We start from the raw sequence: 20,000 nt of genomic DNA, 5'->3' as shown, positions 1-20,000 counted from the left end.
AGCAAACAGTGTTATTTTTACACGCGGGCGGGCGAGCAGAGCGAGCGGGCGGGCGAGTGGTGGCGGTGTAGATTTCCAGGTTTTTTCCGAGCACCTTCTTCCAACCTCGCCCATCTGCCGCCATCTGCCTCGCTTTAGCCCGCACTTTCTACTGCAATCACACACACAGCACACATGCACACAGACACACACACACACACATATAACTGCACACAGACGCACATCCTGTGAAAAATAACCAACAGCCTCCAATCAGCTTTTGGCACGCAAAGGGAGGGACTCTAAAAAAAAAATTTAAAAAAGCACAAATGCTGCGCCAAATTGTCCTCCATACTTTTTCAAGTGGGATATACACTATGCCTCTCCCCTCCTGCTTTCATCTCCACATCTCCACCACCCACAGTCCTGCAACGCTGCCGCCAGTTGATCTGCTGGCCTTCAATCCTGATTGCTGGACAGCGGATGGGAGTGTGCGTGTGTGTGTGTGTGTATGTGTGTGTGTGTGTGTGTGTGCGTGCGTGTGTGTGTGCGAGTGTGAGTGCTGTGCTGTGTTGTGCCCTTTTCTTATCCAACCAACACCCTCATAAACTGCATATTAATGTTTCGCCTGTGAACTCAAATGATGATGTACGTACATAAATTCCACTCTAAGATTCACGTGTGGCTTCTGCAGGTCCCTTCATGAAATTTACCAGAGTACGAGCATTTACCTTGTTACAGACTTATTATTCAACTTGAGCCCCACAGTTCTCAGAGGTTGGCTAAGTGCTACATGTGCTGCACAGCCTCTGTCCGTCTTGTGTTCATATTTACTGAACATAATCAGACACGTGTTTAAACCCACAGCATTCATCAATCATGGCTTCTCGTGTCCTCTGTGACACACTTTATTCAGAGAAGTCGTAATTAACAAAGGATGAGGTTGACTTGTGTAAGCTGGTGATGGTAGTCTACACCTATGTATGTATGATTGCATAAGTATATGATGCGTGGTATGACCATACTGTACAAAATCTAAAAAAATAGTTGTCAGTTTCAGTAATTTGAACTGATGAGATAAGTGTAATTTTTCACCCAAGTGAAAATAATCACATGGCAGTTCCATATCACCTTGTTTCTTCTTCGCTGTCACCGGGCGTTGCGACACACTGTTTAATAAGAAGCAAACGCCCGGTGACATGCGGAACATCTGCCACTGTATTAAACGTCACTTTCTATAAGGGGGAAAGAGGGAGAGGGTTTTCATATTCTCAGTCGTATCTGGTTTAGCTTACATTTAGGAACAGATCATGGTTTAGGTTCACACAGACCCGATTACAAAGTTAACCAGGTGTTGGAAAGTCTTTCTGCCAGAACCTCTCCCATGTAACTGGGGTTGCTATGGTACAGTATGAGATTTTCACGGTATGATAACCGTCTCAGCAATTATCACCATTATTAGAGTAATTATTATTATTAGAATTATTATTTATCAGTTACAATGACCCTTTAATGAATGAAAACAGAAGGGTTTTTGGAAATATGTGTAAAAAGTCTCCCTTTTGAAAATAAATAGGAAAGCTGCTCGCCTCCCATTTCAACAAAAGAAATCAGAAGGAAAAAGGAGCAAGACCTTTTAAAAAAGTAATCTCTCTTCAGAAATGAATAAATCAAACTGTACTTCCTTTTGAACTAAATAAATATGAGAGAAAAAAGTGGGGGATCTTTTTTATCCTATTTTCCTGAGTTCATATAATTATATATAAATTATTATTACTCATGCATTAATGTAAAGGCAGGATTTTACTGTTGTAGTTGGTTGAGTTGGAGCTCTTTTAAACTGTTTTGTGCAACTGGAACTAATAATTATTTTTATTATGGCTTAATCTGCTGGTTATTTTATCCATGAATGAATTGATTGTTTGGTTTATCATATTTCTTAAAATAGTGAGAAATGCCGTCAGGGGTGCTATAGACAATCATAACATAATTGCCAAATGACTGTAGGTGCGCCACAGCAGACAGACTGTTCCTGTCTGTACCTTTATGTCCCTCAAACACACACACATACACACGCACACACACACACACACCTCTGCCATTTCTCTACTGACTGCTGCAGCGTGTGGCGCCAGTTGCCGGTGAGATTCTCCGTAAATTTTTAAAAATTTATTATAAAACTAATAATCAGCAAATGTTGTATGATAACTGTCTTATTTCATACCGCGGTATAAATTGAAAATCTGATATTGCTGTAACCCTACATGTGACTCATTTATGTGGTCAAGGAGAGCCTGACAAGGAGAGCCTGGGTGTAAGTAGCCACATTGGTCATCCACTAATTCTCGAATATCACAGTTGGTCATAGACATTTTGGTGTAAATGTAATTTGCCCCCTGAAAAACATGCCTTTCGATCTGAAGCTCACATATAATGCTTAATAAATAGGAGCAAAATTAAACTGCCATAGCAGCACACACACTCTCACCAAAGAGTTCTCTCTTACAAGACATATAAATGTATTTATCTACTTTATCATCAGGAGATGCTGTGACATTATATTTTACATTAGAACTTACACCTTACTCTCGAGTATCTGTTACGTTAGGGGCCCAGAATGTATAGATGGTTAAAATGGTGATGAACAAACAGGAAGGGGAAACTGAAACGTGCAAGAGTAGAAAAACACAGATCAAAAATGACTTTAAGTCATTAAGAAACAACTCTCATGAAGATTGAGGACAAAAAAATGGTTCACAGATTAAGAGACAAATAAGAGTATTACCTCAGGTGCAAGGTACTCTGGAGTGCCACAAAAGGTCTTCATGGTAGCAGCATCTGTAATACCCTCCTTGCAGAGGCCAAAATCGGTGATCTTGATGTGGCCATCTTTATCCAGCATCAGGTTTTCCAACTGAAATTGAAAATTAATTTTCAGCAATTCCCACAATGCCACTTGCAACCCTAATCTCAAAAATCAGTGGAAATGGAAATGACATATTTCATTCTGTCAATGAATTTATTGGGGAATGGCCCAAATTAATCTCGACAGCCTTTTGTCAAAGGTTTTAAATAAATATTGAATTTGTAAATCAACACTCACAGTTGGTGGTAATTGACTTGAATACATTTTGTTCACTTTGTTTACTGCCTTGCAGAGGAGAACAGAGGCCGAAATGTAAGGGTATCCATTTTGTATTAGCCCACATGGTGACAACAGACACGCACAACGGCGCACAAACTCCAAGCAGAGGAGGGAAATAGACTTCAGGCGGTGGTGGAGCAACTCTACCTTTTAATTTTAATGGCTGAAGTGCTTTTTCTCGCCCTCTGTCAGCTTTTTCTCCTTCCTGTTTTCTTGGCTGCTGTGAGCAGGGCTGTGGCCAAGGCTGCCAGGCAAGCGCGCAGACAGAGCCATCTACCTCTCTGCCTCTGTGGCAACAGCACCCCCCTCCCTCCCTCCCTCCCTCCCTGCCTCTGCCTTCCACACTTCTTTACTGCTTTATGTGTGCGTGAGCTCGTCCCCGTCTCTCGCTTTAATTACCACACACCCTGAGACACCTGTCACCTCCTGGATGAAAAAGAAAAACTGTAGAAACATGAGAGATGAGGGGGGGGGGGCTTTAAAAAATGTTTTCCCTCAAATATCTGATCACTCTTGCCCATGCCCCCAAACCAGCCCCCCTTCTCTGCTTCTGTTTACCTTGAGGTCCCGGTACACAATCTTGGCTGAATGCAGGTAGTCGAGAGCGGAGACGATCTCGGCGCCGTAGAAGCGCGTGCGCTCCTCGGAGAACACCCGCTCTCTGGACAAATGGAAAAACAGCTACGGCAGAAGGAGGGAGGATACGAGAGGGTGAGAGGGAGAGAGGGAGGAAAGGGGGAGAGAGGGAGAGGGAGAGAGAGGGGGGAGAGACAGCAGGGACGGCACAGCAATAATTACTGATTTATTGGAGGAAATTAGCACAACACAAACTGGCTGCCCGCACCATATTGAGATGATAGATAGTGGAAGGGAGGGTGAGCGTGAGGTGCATGTGTGAGGTGTGCGCGTGGAGAGGGGTTGGGTGGGTGTGGGGGTGTGGTGGTCTCGGAGGAGGGTGGGTGGAGGCACTCGGCAGCTGGCACCTCATCTAGCAGCCCCCCCTCACCACACACACACACACACACACACACACTCACATACCTCTTCCATGTTACCCTCTGGGCTAGGTTGGCACGATGTTAGCGTGCAGCTCGGCAACGGGGGCCAAATCAAGGGTTTAATCAATACACCAGTCTAGTTAAAGACAGGCCGACCGCCGCTGCCGCTACCTCCACTGCCAAATACCCCAACACACCCCCCATCCCTACTGCGTTCAGTGCAGCACTCATTAGTGGCCTAACTGGCCTTGCCCCTTGAGCCTCCATCTTCATTTACTCCATTCTCATATCCATCCCTCTGTCTTTGGCAAGAAGCTTGTTTTACTACTTTAAAGAGTACACAACTCATTTTTTTCCCCCCAGGTGGCTCGGCCTCACGTTTCTCCTCTGCTGTGCTTTTTATCACCCACCTCACTTTCCCTTCCCCTCTCTCTCCCTTGCCGTCAGTTGTCAAGTTGTCATAGTCACACTGCTTCACATGTGGCACCAAAATGACACCAGCCTGCTGTGCCGCAACAGTCAAGTCGTACAAATTACCCATGAGGCCAAGGGGCACACATATCCCCATTAATTGTTCAGGGAGGTTTGCATATGGCCGCTGGAGTGATGCTCGCAGACCACCTTGCTCAAATGGTGTGCGCGCGTGTGTGCGTGTGTGTGTGTGTGTGTGTGTGGTGGGGGGGTTTACATTGAGAGGGGGTAACACGACAGGTGGGCCTTCATCAGTGTACTGGCAGCTGTGACTGTGGCAGGTTTGTAATGGGTTGTGTGTGTCCATGTTTGTGTGGTATGTGTGGTCACAATTCGTCCGTCGAGGTAAAAATTTGCTGTGTGTGTTTGCTCAGGCCTGGCGCTGGTTGAACCGCCTAACTAACTGGGAGGGGAGCAGGTGACGGTTACATTGAGGGAATGAACCAAGATTGCAAAAACGGCCCACTTAAATATCTGAGAAATTGAAAAGTGGGGGAATCCAAACTCATTTTGTCCCCGACTGTCATTCTGGTTATATCTGCCCCACAGGTGTGTTCATAAATAGACACAGGCAGGAGCGACGAGGAGGCAAGCGAAAGGCCAGTTGGTTGGCAAATTAACTGTGCTAGAAAGCAATTAAACAGCAAAACTTTAGTCGCTTCCTGAGTGTTTGCACATCTAGACATTCCTTTGCTGCTTACTCCAGCAGCAAATACACAGTGTTACAATACACAGTGTTGCCTAATGTATTCATCCATGACAGACTTCTACATTTTTAGGAGACCATCTTTGAAATAAGATTCAAACAACTTACACTTGGAGTACAGTCCATTTTATTTTAGTTGAACTCTTGAAAGTTAGACCCTTGTTTTAACCCTGATTTGTAATTATTATTTTGAATATATACACAATTAAGTCAGAAGATCCAAAATAAATATATTCAAATATTCTAATATTTAGCAATAGTCGATTTTCTCTGATCCCAGTTTCAATACAGCTTCAGACCTACAGCAGAATGGGTGCAGTGTGTCTGACAGTTAGTGTGGTGGAGTGGTGTTTAACGGGCTGTTCAGAGGGAGGTCACCACATGCGGCCTAACCATCATGACAGGGGGTGTGGGTGCATTTTACCTCTCCTCCATTCACATACTCCATGACAAAACAGAGGCGGTCTTTAGTCTGGAATGAATACTTCAATGACTGAAATGAGAACCACAGACAAACACTTTATGAGTACACTCATACAGACCTATAAGCGCATTTTGTACATACAATCAGTTCAGTTCTTAAATGTAATACATCTTACAGTATACTGTGTAGTGTCCTTTAATAATCCTAATGTGCCTAAAAAATAGTGATTGTTATAGTCAACAAGCACTAACTACATGAGGAAATTACTGACACAATCACTTTCTATTTTTTTAATTGTGTAACAGCAGACATAATCAGCTGCACAGAGGGATGACTTAAATACCATCAAAGATGTTTTTTCATTTTGCCAAGAGACACACCATGTATTCATCTTCTACATGCACTACCTATACCGTGAACAGTGAAGTGACAGAGTGAACGATTTTCGCACACAGCGAGAAGTCTGGTCCCATTGTAAGTAACACAGCAGGAGTAACAAACGTGATCGCTTTATGTCTGTATTTGCTTATTCAAAGCAAATACAGACTGTGTGTGGGTGTGTGTGTGTGTGTGTGTGTGTGTGTGTGTGTGTGTGTGTGTGTTCTTTTGAGAGGGAAAGCTGCTAGACAAAAGAACAGTTGGTCTAAGTCTCTTTGTGGCTGCAGGTATGATAGAAGTAAAATCAGATGTGAACTGTAATTGCTCTCAAGACAGTGTGTGTGTGTGTGTGTGTGCTTCCAGGGAAATTGATAAAAATGAGCAGAGGCTAATGTGTGTAGGTGTACATCAATGACAAGCGTGTACAGCTAACAGATGCGGTACTTAATGTACAACAATTTGCCGTCTCACTCATAATTAGCCACAAGAGACTAAGGTATGTATAGGATCAATATGTTGTCTGTGTGTGTTTGTGTGCGCGCTCATGTTACACTTGCTCTTACAGATGTCCATACATTGCATACACATACTGCATGTCTGCTACTTGTTTTGTGTATCGGCTGTACTCACAGTGAGAAAGGGATGTCTGGTGTTTTTTAGTACTCTGCTCTCTGTGAGTGTGTGAGCCACTTCATCCTGTGCAGACACGATGCCATAAAGCATTTTCAATCAAACTTCTAAATAAGAAGACAGCTGAAGAGCAATCAGAGTGTTAACAGCATAAGGGAACTGACATCTAACACTGTCCTCAAAATGAAAAAAATAGCCAGAGAAAGGCTTTATTAGCCAAAACTTCAGTTTGATGTAGTCTATTATAAAATACTGTAAAAACAAAACAAACAAAAACATATAAAGAATGATCAATAGATGAACAGTGTCTGGTGGACTGACCTTGGCTATGATGACTTCTTTTTTAAGAATTTTCATGGCATAATATTTCCCGCTGGCCTTTTCTCGGACAAGAATCACTTTTCCAAAGGTTCCCTTCCCCAGCAGCTTCAGGTAGTCAAAGTCACTCATTGTCTGGGGACACGCACACACATTAGTCCAAAGTCAATGATTCGTCTGTGCTTCGAGTTCAAAAGTCTTAACATTTTAGAAGTGCAGGGCAGTGTCTCATTTCAAAAGTCCCAATACTATACAATACTGAGTTCTGCCTGACTGCTGAGGATAGTAAAAAACCAGCCCGGTTCGGTTTCCAACTGAAGTTTGTGGCAGGATTTAAAAAACATTTATTTTACTTAAAGCTACAGTGTGTAATATTTAGAAGAACTCATTCACAGATATCAAATATATTGTCCATAACTATGTGTTCATATACAGTACGTATAAACACCTGCAACAAAGAACCAAGGTTTTTGTCGTCAACTTAGAATGAGTTAAATATGGTTACATGAGGTGGACCTGACCTCCGCGTAAGTCGCCATGTTTGCTACGTCGTGCTGAATATTTTGCAAAATTTTGCAAAATTATTGCAAAAAACAGTCCAGAACACTTAGCATTCGCGTTGGATTTTCAGACGCTGCCGGAAACCAGATGCTGAATCAGCAGTGCGCCACCATAAAGTGTCCCCTGTCAGATCCTCAGTTGGTTGCGGTTTGCAACTTTACCACCAGATGCCGCCAGAAAAGTACAAAAATTACACACTGGGGATTTAAATAAAGAGGCCACACTTGTCACTGTTAAAGCAGCGCAGAATGTTCTGTAATTACGACACAGCCTCAAAATGGCAACAACTTGAATAAAGCAGGAAGTATGTAATCAAGTCAACAAGATAACCGATCTGACCAGACATTTCATTTCAAGGTTCTTCACTTCATGGATTTCGATATTTGGTAATATGGACACGTTTTAAAAAAAACTTTTGATACCTCAGCAGCAGAGCCTAAACAAAGCAATCTTTGTTTAGTCAATTGATACGTTTTTTCTATACAAAGGTTATTTTGCATCACTGCTTTTACTTGGTAGATCACTATAATGTGGAATAGTTTACACCATTGTTGTTACCAGTTGATACCTGCGACTCACGTGGCAATTTGAAAGATTACAAGCAGCCAAAGGTAATAAACCATTACATGTCAATGAACAACAGCAGTACAACTGGAATAGTGTCTGTATTTTAGAGTGAATATGTGGTTGTATGTCTGTGGGCTACCTTGCGTTTGTGGTGTGTGGTCGAGATGTCCATCTCCTCCTCGACCATGTTGTCGATATTGGAGGTGGGGCTGCACTGGATCCTTTCCTCCTCTTGTCTCTGCAGCTTGTCGGCAACCATCTGGATGGCCTCTGTCCACTCATCTCTGGGTTTGGAACAAGTGTATGAAAGCAATAGCTTTATTTGTACAACACTTCACACACAGCACAGTCAATCAAACAGACACAGAACCTGCAAATCAAATTAATGATCAGTCGTTTGACTGGAATTAATGGGAAACTATTTTAATAATTGATCAGTCATTTTCTTTACAAAGAACAGATTTTTTATTTTTTGTCATAAATGACAATAAACTGGACTATTGGTGAGCTTTGGACTGGTGGAAGAATAAAACAAGCAATCTATCTATCTAACATATGTCATCACAGGGAAAAGGTATATAGTTGGCTGACAAATACCGATATCTGCAGGCGTATTCTCAACATAAACTGAACAACTGAAGGTATGGAGCAAAGTATCAAACCTTTCATATCATATTAGAAAACGTGATATTGTATAACTGTTTCTGTTATTGTAACAATGTGCTCTGTCCAACTTTGGCCTAACTTGAAATGCCTAAAAGTTCAACAGCATAATACATACAGTAATACATTGTTGAAACTAGCCCTGGTAACAACACATTACACAGATGTAAGAACCTAATATTGGTCAGAGATTCGCCAACCGGACGGCTAGTGCACTTATTTCACCAGGTTTACTAAAGGCGCTAATGTGTTTTCAATTAACATAAACCCCTATTTGTTCAACAGAGAGGAAACATGGTCAACTAGAGAATCAACCAAATGAGCAATGATCATGGAGCAGAACTAATGCTTACCAGTCTGTGCAAATGTGAGAAAGTGTGTGTGTGTGTGTGTGTGTGTGTGTGTGAGAGAGAGAGAGAGAGAGAAAGAGAGAGAGTGTGCCCACCAACGCACATCCATGCATTAGAGGGAACAATGTATTGTTGTTTGCTAACATTGTTCCTCCCCATTGACTTTCCATTAGCAGTGTTGTTCAACATCTGTTGGGAGGAACTATGTGTGTGTGTGTGTGTGTGTGTGTGTGGCAGAAGGCAAGCCATGCATCAGGATGTGTGAACCTGTTAACTGTATTTAATGATGATGAATGAAATGGTTTATTCACAGAACCAAGTCATCCTCTGCGAAGAGAAGAGAAGTAAATAAGACTTTAAAGTTATTTGAGGGTTTTATCAGTTTCCTGAAATTGTAAATTTGGGTAATGTTGAATGAAGAGAATCTCATAGTTTATTTAGAATATTTCTAATTCTAAAGATACATCTAAAATGCTGAAAAAGTTGTTTCCTCAAGCCTGTACTGGGTTCAGAAAACATTCTCCTCTGCATCTTCCCTCAAACAGCGTTAATCCTGTGCCACAAGCAGGGGTACACATTTAGAGGAAACATTAAAGATCCCGCACTAAGGTGAACCAAAGACGACATTCAAATATTCAGAAATCCTCAGGATTTACAAGTGTGCTCTTCCAAACACACTTACCCGGCGTAAGCCGCGAAAAGATCGCGATACAGAAACCTGTTTGACTCTCAAATGATCACCTCTGTGTCTTGTGTTTTGTTTTGAGTTATTTGCCCATATGTTTCCTTGAAGGATCTGGAAGAACATCCATCTGAACCTGAACAGAGCAGAGTGTTTTAAGATCTGTGTCCCTTTCTACTGCAGAGACTTCTGAGCGTACCCTCCACACTCCCAAACAAGGGCAAACTCAAGTTACACGGCATCTACGACAATGAAGCACTCCATTCGTGGCACCCATGGTGTGTGTGTGTGTGTGTGTGTGTGTCTAGCTACATGAAAAGCAGTGGGAACTCTCTCAAGGTCAGGCAGCAGATAAATGCCTTCTCTCTTGGTTAGAGTGTTTTTGGTATAATGAGTTTTTTTGCTAATGAGAGATAATGGGCCTGCCTACAATCGGGCATCACGCCAACATGTGCCACCCTCTCCGCTCACTGTTGGGGCTGTGGTAGCTGGAGCCCTGCCAGCACTGGTACAGTACAACAGATACAGTAACACACACACACACACACACAAACACACACAGACACAAAAGCCCAGATGCACACACATCCTTCTTTCCAACTCACTTTAACTCAAAGATGAACATATCTTGTCCACACACACACACACACACACACAAAACATACACACATCTGGAGCTTTCAGTCACAGAGTAATTGCCTCGCATTTTGTTTGTAAAGTATTAAAATAATTGATAGAATGGTTTTAATTTCTAAATCTGAAATGTTTATATGATTATCTAGAGGAAAACTACTAGAAAGCAACATATAACATAAACAAACTTGGACAGACAGCTGCAGCACGCACACACACACACACTGATAAATAAAAAAACACACAAACTCAAAGGATGCACAGAAGCATCTGTGGTCTTCTGGGCAAAGCTGTTCATTTTCTGGAGATAAACACCTCAGCTTCTCAGAAAGGAACTGAGCAGCTGGAGAATTTATGCCGACACTACTTGAAAGGTCTCCTTTCCACTCTGTCTATCTCACCCGCTCTCTTTCCCGCAGAGACACACACAAAAAAACCTCTCAAACTGTGCAAACCTCCTCATAGATACCTCTGCCCTTGATGATACTTGTATGTATATGGACGTGTGTGTGTGTGTGTGTGTGTGTGTGTGTGGCGCGAGAGAGAGACTTTATTTTACTCCATGTCTAGCCCAATGTCCAGATCAATTAAAAGCTTTTGAATTAAGCCTTTTACATTGCCTTCGTCAACTCAAACTAGAATTGTACCCCATTGTTTGATATTTTAGCAGAGTAGAATAAACTCTAAAGTATGTGAGAAAACAAATCTGACTTGATAAACAATTTGTTTTTGTTTTTTTCACTGGCAGGTTTTAATGTGTGTGAGCTTAAATGTCACTTTTCCTCTGAGCTGCTGCTGTGGGAGGTATGTCACACAGTCTGCAGTAAGACAGAAAGTGTGCATTCAATATCCCGTTTTGCTCGGGGTCGATTCGCCTAACAGCATCTTTGGCTGTAAGACACTACATAGAAGGTTGACTTCTCACTTCCAGCCTCAGCGCTTGACATCCTCTCCGTTCACTGGCCAACAGTGACTTGAGGATGCTCTCAGCACCAATCAGTCTTGTAGCGAACTGACCTCTCATCGGGCGAGTCAACATGGAAGGTCCTCTCGATGACGGTGGTCCACTGGAGACAGCGTATGATGAAGGTGTTTGGCTTCGGCCTCTCTGTCTTCATCAGCTGACATTCTGAAACAGGCAGCCAGAGGGACAGTGAAATCTCTTTTCCGTACAATTACACCAACATTCTTTGGTCTGAAAAGGGCAAATTTAAATTTGAAAAAAAAGAAGACAAACAGATATTGGAGGATTTTTGAACTGTACTTATTGAGGAACTTTGGTCCTGTTCCTGCTAGAACATACTGCCCAACGACCTGAGATTAGTAGTAGTTGGTGTGTATGCGTGTAGTCTGGGTTCATCAGTGTCTTCTTTCCAAAGGTTTTTCTTTTTTTTTAATCTTCTTTCTTTTCCTGAATTCTCACTTCTGTTTTTATCATATTCTTCATATTTGACTTGTAGCTCTACATCATGTTCACTTGTAACAAAAAGTTCACTGTATATTAAAAAAATATATCTTTGCCTTAAGATAGTTTTTTCAAGTCTATATAAAAGTCTATTTATCCCAGGACAATGTTTACCTGTTGAACTGTTCAACTAGTATAACACTCCGTCAGATCTACATTATTATGACAGATTATGTGTGTGTATCAATGCTCTATCTCGCAATGTTAGGTGATAGAAAACGTCTGCGATCAGCGCCTTTAACAAGATCTGCACTAAAAATCCAATGGGTTCTTCGCTGACCAACAATCCTGCTGACAATTAATCAACCAAACAGACATAACCTCCTATGAAGAAAAAAGGGGAGGGAATTTCAAGATTGTAACTGTGAGAAAAGAAAAAAGATATCCACTTCATTTATCTAACTAGGACAGCTGAAGCCTCAAATTAACACAAAAAAGCACAATCACTTACAATAGTTCCCCTCGCACTTTGACAAGTGCACATGTCTCCGCAGGAAAATCAAAGGTGTGAATACAATTATTGATAATAAATAAATGATCTATAAGGAAATAATGCAGGCCTACTTATTTACAATAGGTTTACTGAATTAATTCATGCTAAATAACAAGACTGTCTCAAAATTAACATTGTCAATGTCATTATCATGTTGTTTTGTATCGTATTGTAAAAAAAAATGTAAGCATAGCTTCAGCAATCCAATAACTCAAATGAAGGCGCTCTCATGTGCCAATGTGTTGTAGATCACACACATCTGGCAAATATTCAAAGAGACACATTTCGGTGAAAATAGCCATGCAGTAAGTCATTTAGGGCTACAACCAACGATTATTTTCATAATCTATTAATCTGTCGTTTATTTCGTCGATTAATCGATTGGTCCATAAAATGTCATAAAATGGTGGAAAATGTCGATCATGTTTCCCTACACCCCCAAGATTAAGTTTTGTTTTGTCCACACCAAAGATATTTAGTTTACTGTCACAGAGGAGCAAAGAAACCAGAAAATATTCACATTCCAGAAGCTGAAATCAGAGAATATGAACTTCTTTTTCCCATAAAAACTGCTTGAACCGAATAATCGATTATCAAAATAGTTGGCGATTATTTTGGTAATCGATTACTAATCGATTACTAATCGATTACTAATCGATTTCTAATCGATTACTCGATTAACTGTTGCAGCTCTAAAGTCATTATTAGCCAGATAGGACTGTGAGTTGGCTACGGGAAGGGATGCATCTTTATCCTCCTTTAGCAAAGTCTGTGGTGACTGGGGACAAGAGCTGATGTAAAAGATCACCATGGCCCATGGTCTGTCGTCCCATCTCCCCCACTTTCTTTGTTCTACATTATTCACCCTGTACCTCCCCTCTCCTGTTTGCCCCTCCCTTTCGTTCTCCTTTTGTCACCTGTCATTCTCTCCTCACCTTCTCTCGTAGCTTCACTGCACTCCTACACTTGTTTCCTCTCCTCCTCCCTCCTCTCACCTCCCGTCCTCAGCTATCCCTTCCTCCAATTACTTTCTGTTTAAGTGTGGTACAGCACAGCACGTCATGGCTCAGCCTAAATATAGACAGGGAGGTTAATGACAATGCCACTCGGGTCGAACACACAACAGAGATGCAATGTAAAGTCACACACAGACACAGAAACGCATGCACGCGTATAAACACACACACGCACATGCACACCTACACACATTCACGCGCGCACAAAGAAGTTACTGCCTTGCTGCGCAGCCAGAAAACGAAAACAAGGTCAGGATATGGTTGATGCCAAGAAATACTCGCACATGCACAAACACACACACACACACACACGCATAAAAATGTTATTGAAGTTTGAATGTTAGCTGAAATTGGGTTGTTTGCCACAGCAGGCAATTGTGAAATCTGTGTAGCAGTTTAGTTAGTGCATGTGAGTGCATGCATCAGTGTGAGCGAGCAGCAGACTTGTATGTATGAGTCCCTCTGCAGGGAACAGGCCTGTACCATCTCTGTTCCATCTGACCACTTCTGTTGTTCACACACACACACACACACACACACACACACACACACACACACACCACACACACACACACACACAGAGGCATACACAAATAAACAAACACACACACCACCACCTGGCCTCCCAGCTTTGGGCAACAGATGTGGCAGTGCCAGGACTGTGCCAAGCAGCCGGGGCCGGATGTATGGCCTGACTCTTTTCCTCTCTCCCTCTTTCTCGTTCTCCAATCCCGTCTTCGTCTCCTCCTCCCTGTCTGTTCAGCGCTGGCGATCCTCCTCTCCTCTTCTCCTCCCGTCCTCTCCACAAAATCCTCACCCTCCAATCACTCCGTACTTGTCCCCAGCTCTCCGTTGCTCTCCACCCTGAACATCTTTCCATCTCTGTCCTCTGACTGCTCTCTCTTCCTCCTCTCTCCACCCCACCTGTCCAATTTTCTCTTCCTCTGCCCCCTCTGATCGATTCCCATCGCTCACTCCCTGTACTTGTCCTCCCTTCCGGACTCCTGTCTTTCTGTCTCCTCCTCCACCCTTCGATGTACCATTCTTCATCATTTTCTCTGAGGTTTCAGCTTGTACTCTTTCATTCATCATCATTTCCTTATCCCTTTCCCCCTCATCTAGCACCTCTTCTTCTGTACCCCCTGCTTCTCCGTTCGTTCCATCCATCACAAGGCCTCACTGTACTGTTCTGCAGATATTTCATATAGCTTCTTCCTTAGCCATTCAAATAAAAAATGTACATGATTTGAATGATTAAACCTATTCAGTTTCATATGGATTATATGTTAATTTCTTGTGCAGTTTTACAGTGCTCACTATATGATTATTTTCAGTAGCTGGTGATGTATGAACATAACATAAAAGCAAACAACTCCACCAACAATAATGTCAAACTCAATGTCAAAAGTCTTAAAAAAAGAAAAGTGAAAAATAAAGTATATCCAAAGACCGGGGCGGCTGTGGCTCAGGAGTTCATTCGATCCCAGCTTCCGCCAGTCCACATGCCGTTGTGTCCTTGGGCAAGACACGTTACCCTAACTTGCCTCTGACGGCTCTTCCGACAGTGTATGAATGTGTATGAATGTGACATAAAAATGCGTGGTAAATAGCAGCGCTGTATGAATGTGTGTGAATGGGTGAATGTGACTTTCCTGTAAAGCGCTTTGAGTGTTCTATATGACTAGAAAGGGGTTATATAAATACAGTCCATTTACCACATGGTGAGTACAGTGAATTTGTATCAATTCAGCTCTGCCTGCTGACAGATTATGGGGCAAAGGTTTAGGATGACACCATCTTTTATTCCAAAGATTAAACACCTGGAAACCAAAGACAAAGTTTTGCTGACAATCCACATTTACTGTATGAACAATGAAGAGGCGGTGGTGGTGAGACTGCGAGACATTAAAATAAATCTTGTTTACTCATTAGCTGGTTAATTACACATGTCAACGGCGCTGTGGAGCTTGTTAACCAGGTGCAGACAGATGATCTACTGATAAATGGTTAATTAGAGCCCTCCGTGAATTCTGTAAAGCATTACGACACTGTGAAGACTGATGACTGTCAAGATGCAATCACACGCCAGGAGTGAAACTGATGCAGTCACTGTTGTAATCACAGGGAACATTTCAGCAACATCTAAATGGCAATTTACATGAGTAGACATGACATTTAAGAAATCATCTATTTGGGGAAATAGGCCCTCCGACTGGCAGACAAATTATCTGTTTCCTGCTGAAGTGTCCTAAAGCAAGACACCAATTTCTTACCACCTACCGAGGTTCTGCTCAATACTGAGATGTCCCCGGCATGATGGAAATGCAAGGCTTCTTTTTTGCCTTGCCTAATATCTTTTAGCATAAAAGGGAACAAAAGGCCTGCAGTTGTACCTTTAAAGTAGAAATTGAGCTATAGTCGAAACAAATTGTGTGTCAGAAGCTGGAGGAGTGATATGAGAAACCTACTTTAAAATGCATATAGTCAGGAGACCGAGTTTCTGGAATAGACCAAAAGAACTAAAAGTTGTGATACCAAGAAAAATTTGTGGGACAGTTTGTTCTAAAATGTGAATTAAGAGCTGACAAATGAGAGCATTGCTGCAAGTCTTTTTTTTTTAATTCATAATGATGAAAAGACAAGGTATTAAAGGTAACGTACTTGCAACGGAGAAGTTATTTAGGGGGTAGGGCAGGTCTGCATCCTGAGGTTTCTCTTTGTAGCCGATGAAAGAGCCATCTGTCTTCAACAGGAAGTAACGCGGTCGCCAGTTCTTTATGTATTCACCTGAAGAGAAGGGTGGAAACAAAGAGAGGAAGGGGAATTGAAGTCCGATCAAATAAACACTTGGTTCAGGCACGACTGAATTCAGATCATGAGGCAACAGTGATGATGATGGTGATGAAGGCAATAGTGCATGGTGATTATGATGATATATGGAGTATATCGTAATTCGTAATATGGATAGTAATCATAATTATGGTGTGGATTTTTGAATACAGATTTTATTCCCCAGACAGATTTAAGTCTGTGAGCTCAACTCTCATCTGTCTCAATGACATTACATGGACATTATATTGGCTTATAATCTTTGCCATTACCCTTAACCTAACCCTCACATAGAACAAGCCTAACCTTAAAATATGTCTTCCCTTCAAATTGCGACCGTAAATAGGTTTAGGTCCAAACAACATGAATTATACCTGGACAGCACACGCACGCGCACACACACACATCCAGTATCTCTGTGACTCCCACATTGCTCGCCAGATTCAGATCGGATTATCATGTAAAAAAACGACAAAAACATGTTTACCAGCACAACACTCAAACTAGCCATGCCAGAAACATCATCTGGCTGATACATGGGCAGGCGTTGAGGTGATGACCCTTCCACCAAACACACACACACACGGAAGCACACTAAACACACACACACACACACACGCACACGTCTGAACTCACACTAACACGCACCTACGCAGAAACCACTGGTTGGAAAAAGAAAAGGGGGATGAGATGGGATAAGATGGAGTGACACGAGAGGAGTCAAAAGTACACAACATAGAAAATAACCCGTCTTAGACCGCGGCAACAAATAACAACATCTGCTGAGCAGCTGGTGGCAGAGTATTACCCAACTGGCTGGCACAGACTGGTGCTAAGGTGGCACCACAGCTTTATCAGATGACCCATTGCAGGATTACATGAGTGTCAAACATTTCGACACCACAGAGGCGGATAACACTTACTGGAAGCAGCATGGATACACACATGGATTAAAGTACACACGTGTGCGGATTCACTCGTAGCTGGACAAGTACAATGAGTACAAATACAGGGATAAAACTGTGCACACATGCACAGATGAGCGCAGTAAAGCTCTGATGAAACCGATGATGGGAGCTGTGCTAAATTTTCACTTTCTCATGTCAAACAACAGGAATAGTAACCCCACACAAATGTTCCCCTACTTCCCAGACCCTTTTAATTAAACAAGCCATGTGAGGATATACTAATAGACAAAAAGAACTATATGTAAAAGCTCTGATCACCTTTTTGAGGCTTATGCACGGGGAAAGGAGAATGTGTGTGTGTGTGTGTGTGTGTGTGTTCTATTTGTGACATTCATTTAAAGCGGAAATGACAGCAGGCCGTGCTCGTTAACACGTCGCACGAAAACACCTGCTCCGCTGAACTGCGGACCCTGCCGATACCTCTGCATGCTGCTGGTGGTGTATGTGTGTGTGTGTGTGTGTGTGTCCGTCTGTCTGTCCACACAGGGACAGACAGACGGACAGATAGAAAATGATAGACATAAGAAAATACTGTACGGTGTTGGTGCGTCATCAGGATTACAAAATCACACCTCTCCTCTGCGCTCGTCTCCCAGTCTCTATTTTTTCTCTTTCACAAATCCACCCACTCTCCGGTTGCCTGCTCCTGTTCTTTTAAAAAAACAAGGCATATTCTTTGGATCACTCGCTACTGATAAACAGAGCGCTGTGAGGGGCTGAATGAGACGGGGTGGGAGGAGGGATGGAGAGCCATAAGGGAGAAGAAGAAAAAAATTATAGAAGCAAGCAAAGCAAAAACGGGATGTTGGGATAAGAAAACCTTATCAATTATGACCAACTTAACTTAACCAAACTCCATGTAATTCATGCACTTGACGTGCAACTAAAAAAAAAAGCCTGTGAAGGAGATGTAATCTTTGGCAAATCTCAAAAATAATCTAAGGGGTGGACACAATGAAAACAGTAATAGAATATAATTAAAGGCAATAAAACAGATCTCAAGTTACAGAGTTATAATGTTCTATTTTGTAGAGACATGTCAGATATCTTATGATTTCATTTTTAACTTAACTCAATTACTATAAAGTATAGGCCTTTTTCACAGCAGATATTTGGACTTGGTGGGAGAGGTTCAGGTGTCGATGAGAACGTTCAAGAGTCCATGTCATTTAGTTCATTTTTTATACTTGTGCTTTTCCTTATGTGACCTTTGTAAAACTGTGAAAAATGCCTACTGTACATATGTTTCTGTTACAGTGTACATTTGTGCGAGCACTGGTTGAAAGGTCAGCGAAATGAATATGTCACCGGTTTATCCACTCCAGCTGTGAATGTACAAACTACAGGTGGAAAGAAATGGATCGTCTGTAAACGAGGCACGTCAAACTGGACAGGAGAGGGAGATGCGTTGACTGGCGAGGATGAAGAGAAAGTTAAACTAATAAAACTATCATAAACTGGCAGTGATTACTGGTCCGCTGGTCCAAGTCCAGTCATTTCTCTGAGTCAGTTTCCGATGGAAGCCCGTGGCTGGCCACTTCATCGCTCAGCTGTCCAGTACAACTGCAAACATTTAAGCAATCCTTCTGCTCGGGCCTAGACAGGGTGCGTGTTCGTGTGTGTATGTGTGTGTGTGTGTACATGATCATTTGGGGGTGGGGGAGTGGGGGTGGGGGCAGCCAGGGGTGGCACAGACAGAGGGAAGAGATGGACAGTTGTCTACGCGCTGCATTCCAAACAGACACAGCCACGCACACACAAAACTAACACCGTTCTGGTTCGGCCATTCCAAGCCTCCGAATGATCCAATGGTGTTCAGTCTAGCTATCCCGTCTTGGCCCTGCCTGTAATGAGTCCAGCGAGCTCTCCCACTCTGGACAGCTTGTCTAGAGAGCCACATGTCTCCGGTTTGGACTGCTGGAGAAAACAGAACAGCCGGTCTCCTTCCCACACCATCTCTCTCTGACTTTTCACTTCATTTTCATTTAGTTTCCTGCACAACTTTACTTTTCCCTTAAGGCCAATTAGTAAATACAACTCAACACAGTGCTTAAGACAACAGGAGTCTCTTGATTTTTGTTAGAATGATAGGATATCAGCAATACGGCAGAACGTGGGTGAGTAGAAAGATCTAAGGAATGGAGGATATTTAGGAAGATAAGGTCAAGACAAAGAGAAAATACAAACCTTTGTGGGATTTCCAAATTGTTCTAATTTGAACTTTTATAAATTAAATCTTTCTGTCCCTTTCAGCTGGTTTGATCAAGGAAAGGCGGCAAGCTTTACCCCGGTGTCTGCCCCTCACTGAGTTGTTTTCAGCTTTTTTTGTAGGAACCACAAACTAAGAATTGAAAAGTGAACTAGAATTTTTTGAAAGTTTTTGGTAATTTCTAGAAATGAATCTTGTTGGCACATCCTCCAGTTGCAGCTTGTGGATTTAGCGGTAAGAGGCAGAGAAGAATCAGCTGTGACTGTATCTGTTCCAAGCTCTCTGATTGGACAATTACAACAACGCACTGACTAACTGTCACTCAATTAACAAACTGATTAACTACTCATTTCGGGACAGAGACGGGGAAATGGGAGAGAATTAGAGAGAAATGCGGAAATAAATGGAAGACAGGTTTTGCAGGTAAGCCAGCAAAACAGAAGTGACTTGCAGAAGAACTTCCCAGTGTCTCTCTAACTCTCGCTCTAATTCACCCCATCCTCCAGGACAACTGC

At 42.3% G+C, this 20,000-nt stretch overlaps 1 protein-coding gene across 11 annotated transcripts in view; it reads right to left on the bottom strand.

Moving 5' to 3' along the window:
- akt3a (v-akt murine thymoma viral oncogene homolog 3a) overlaps positions 1-20,000 on the bottom strand; it is a 62,883-nt gene that overhangs the window by 12,284 nt on the left and 30,599 nt on the right. For 10 of the 11 annotated variants that reach the window (XR_004784519.2, XR_004784521.2, XR_004784518.2 and 7 more), the window contains exons 3-10: positions 16,141-16,266; positions 11,523-11,634; positions 8,317-8,461; positions 7,053-7,184; positions 6,732-6,797; positions 5,724-5,792; positions 3,683-3,805; positions 2,765-2,893 (exon numbers count right to left, since the gene is read on the bottom strand). Coding sequence is in view for 3 of the 11 variants with exons in the window: in XM_035605252.2 (XP_035461145.1) it covers positions 2,765-2,893; positions 3,683-3,805; positions 5,724-5,792; positions 6,732-6,797; positions 7,053-7,184; positions 8,317-8,461; positions 11,523-11,634; positions 16,141-16,266 (902 nt within the window). In the remaining 8 variants the exon portion in view is untranslated. Of the gene's footprint in view, positions 1-2,764; positions 2,894-3,682; positions 3,806-5,723; positions 5,793-6,731; positions 6,798-7,052; positions 7,185-8,316; positions 8,462-11,522; positions 11,635-13,398; positions 13,535-16,140; positions 16,268-20,000 lie in introns of those variants that run through there. The other variant, XM_047334729.1, reaches the window with a different exon arrangement.

This window comes from Scophthalmus maximus, chromosome 10 (assembly GCF_022379125.1).
Source record: "Scophthalmus maximus strain ysfricsl-2021 chromosome 10, ASM2237912v1, whole genome shotgun sequence".
Classification (NCBI taxonomy): Eukaryota; Metazoa; Chordata; class Actinopteri; order Pleuronectiformes; family Scophthalmidae; genus Scophthalmus; species Scophthalmus maximus.
This window is presented reverse-complemented; position numbering and strand designations above follow the sequence as displayed.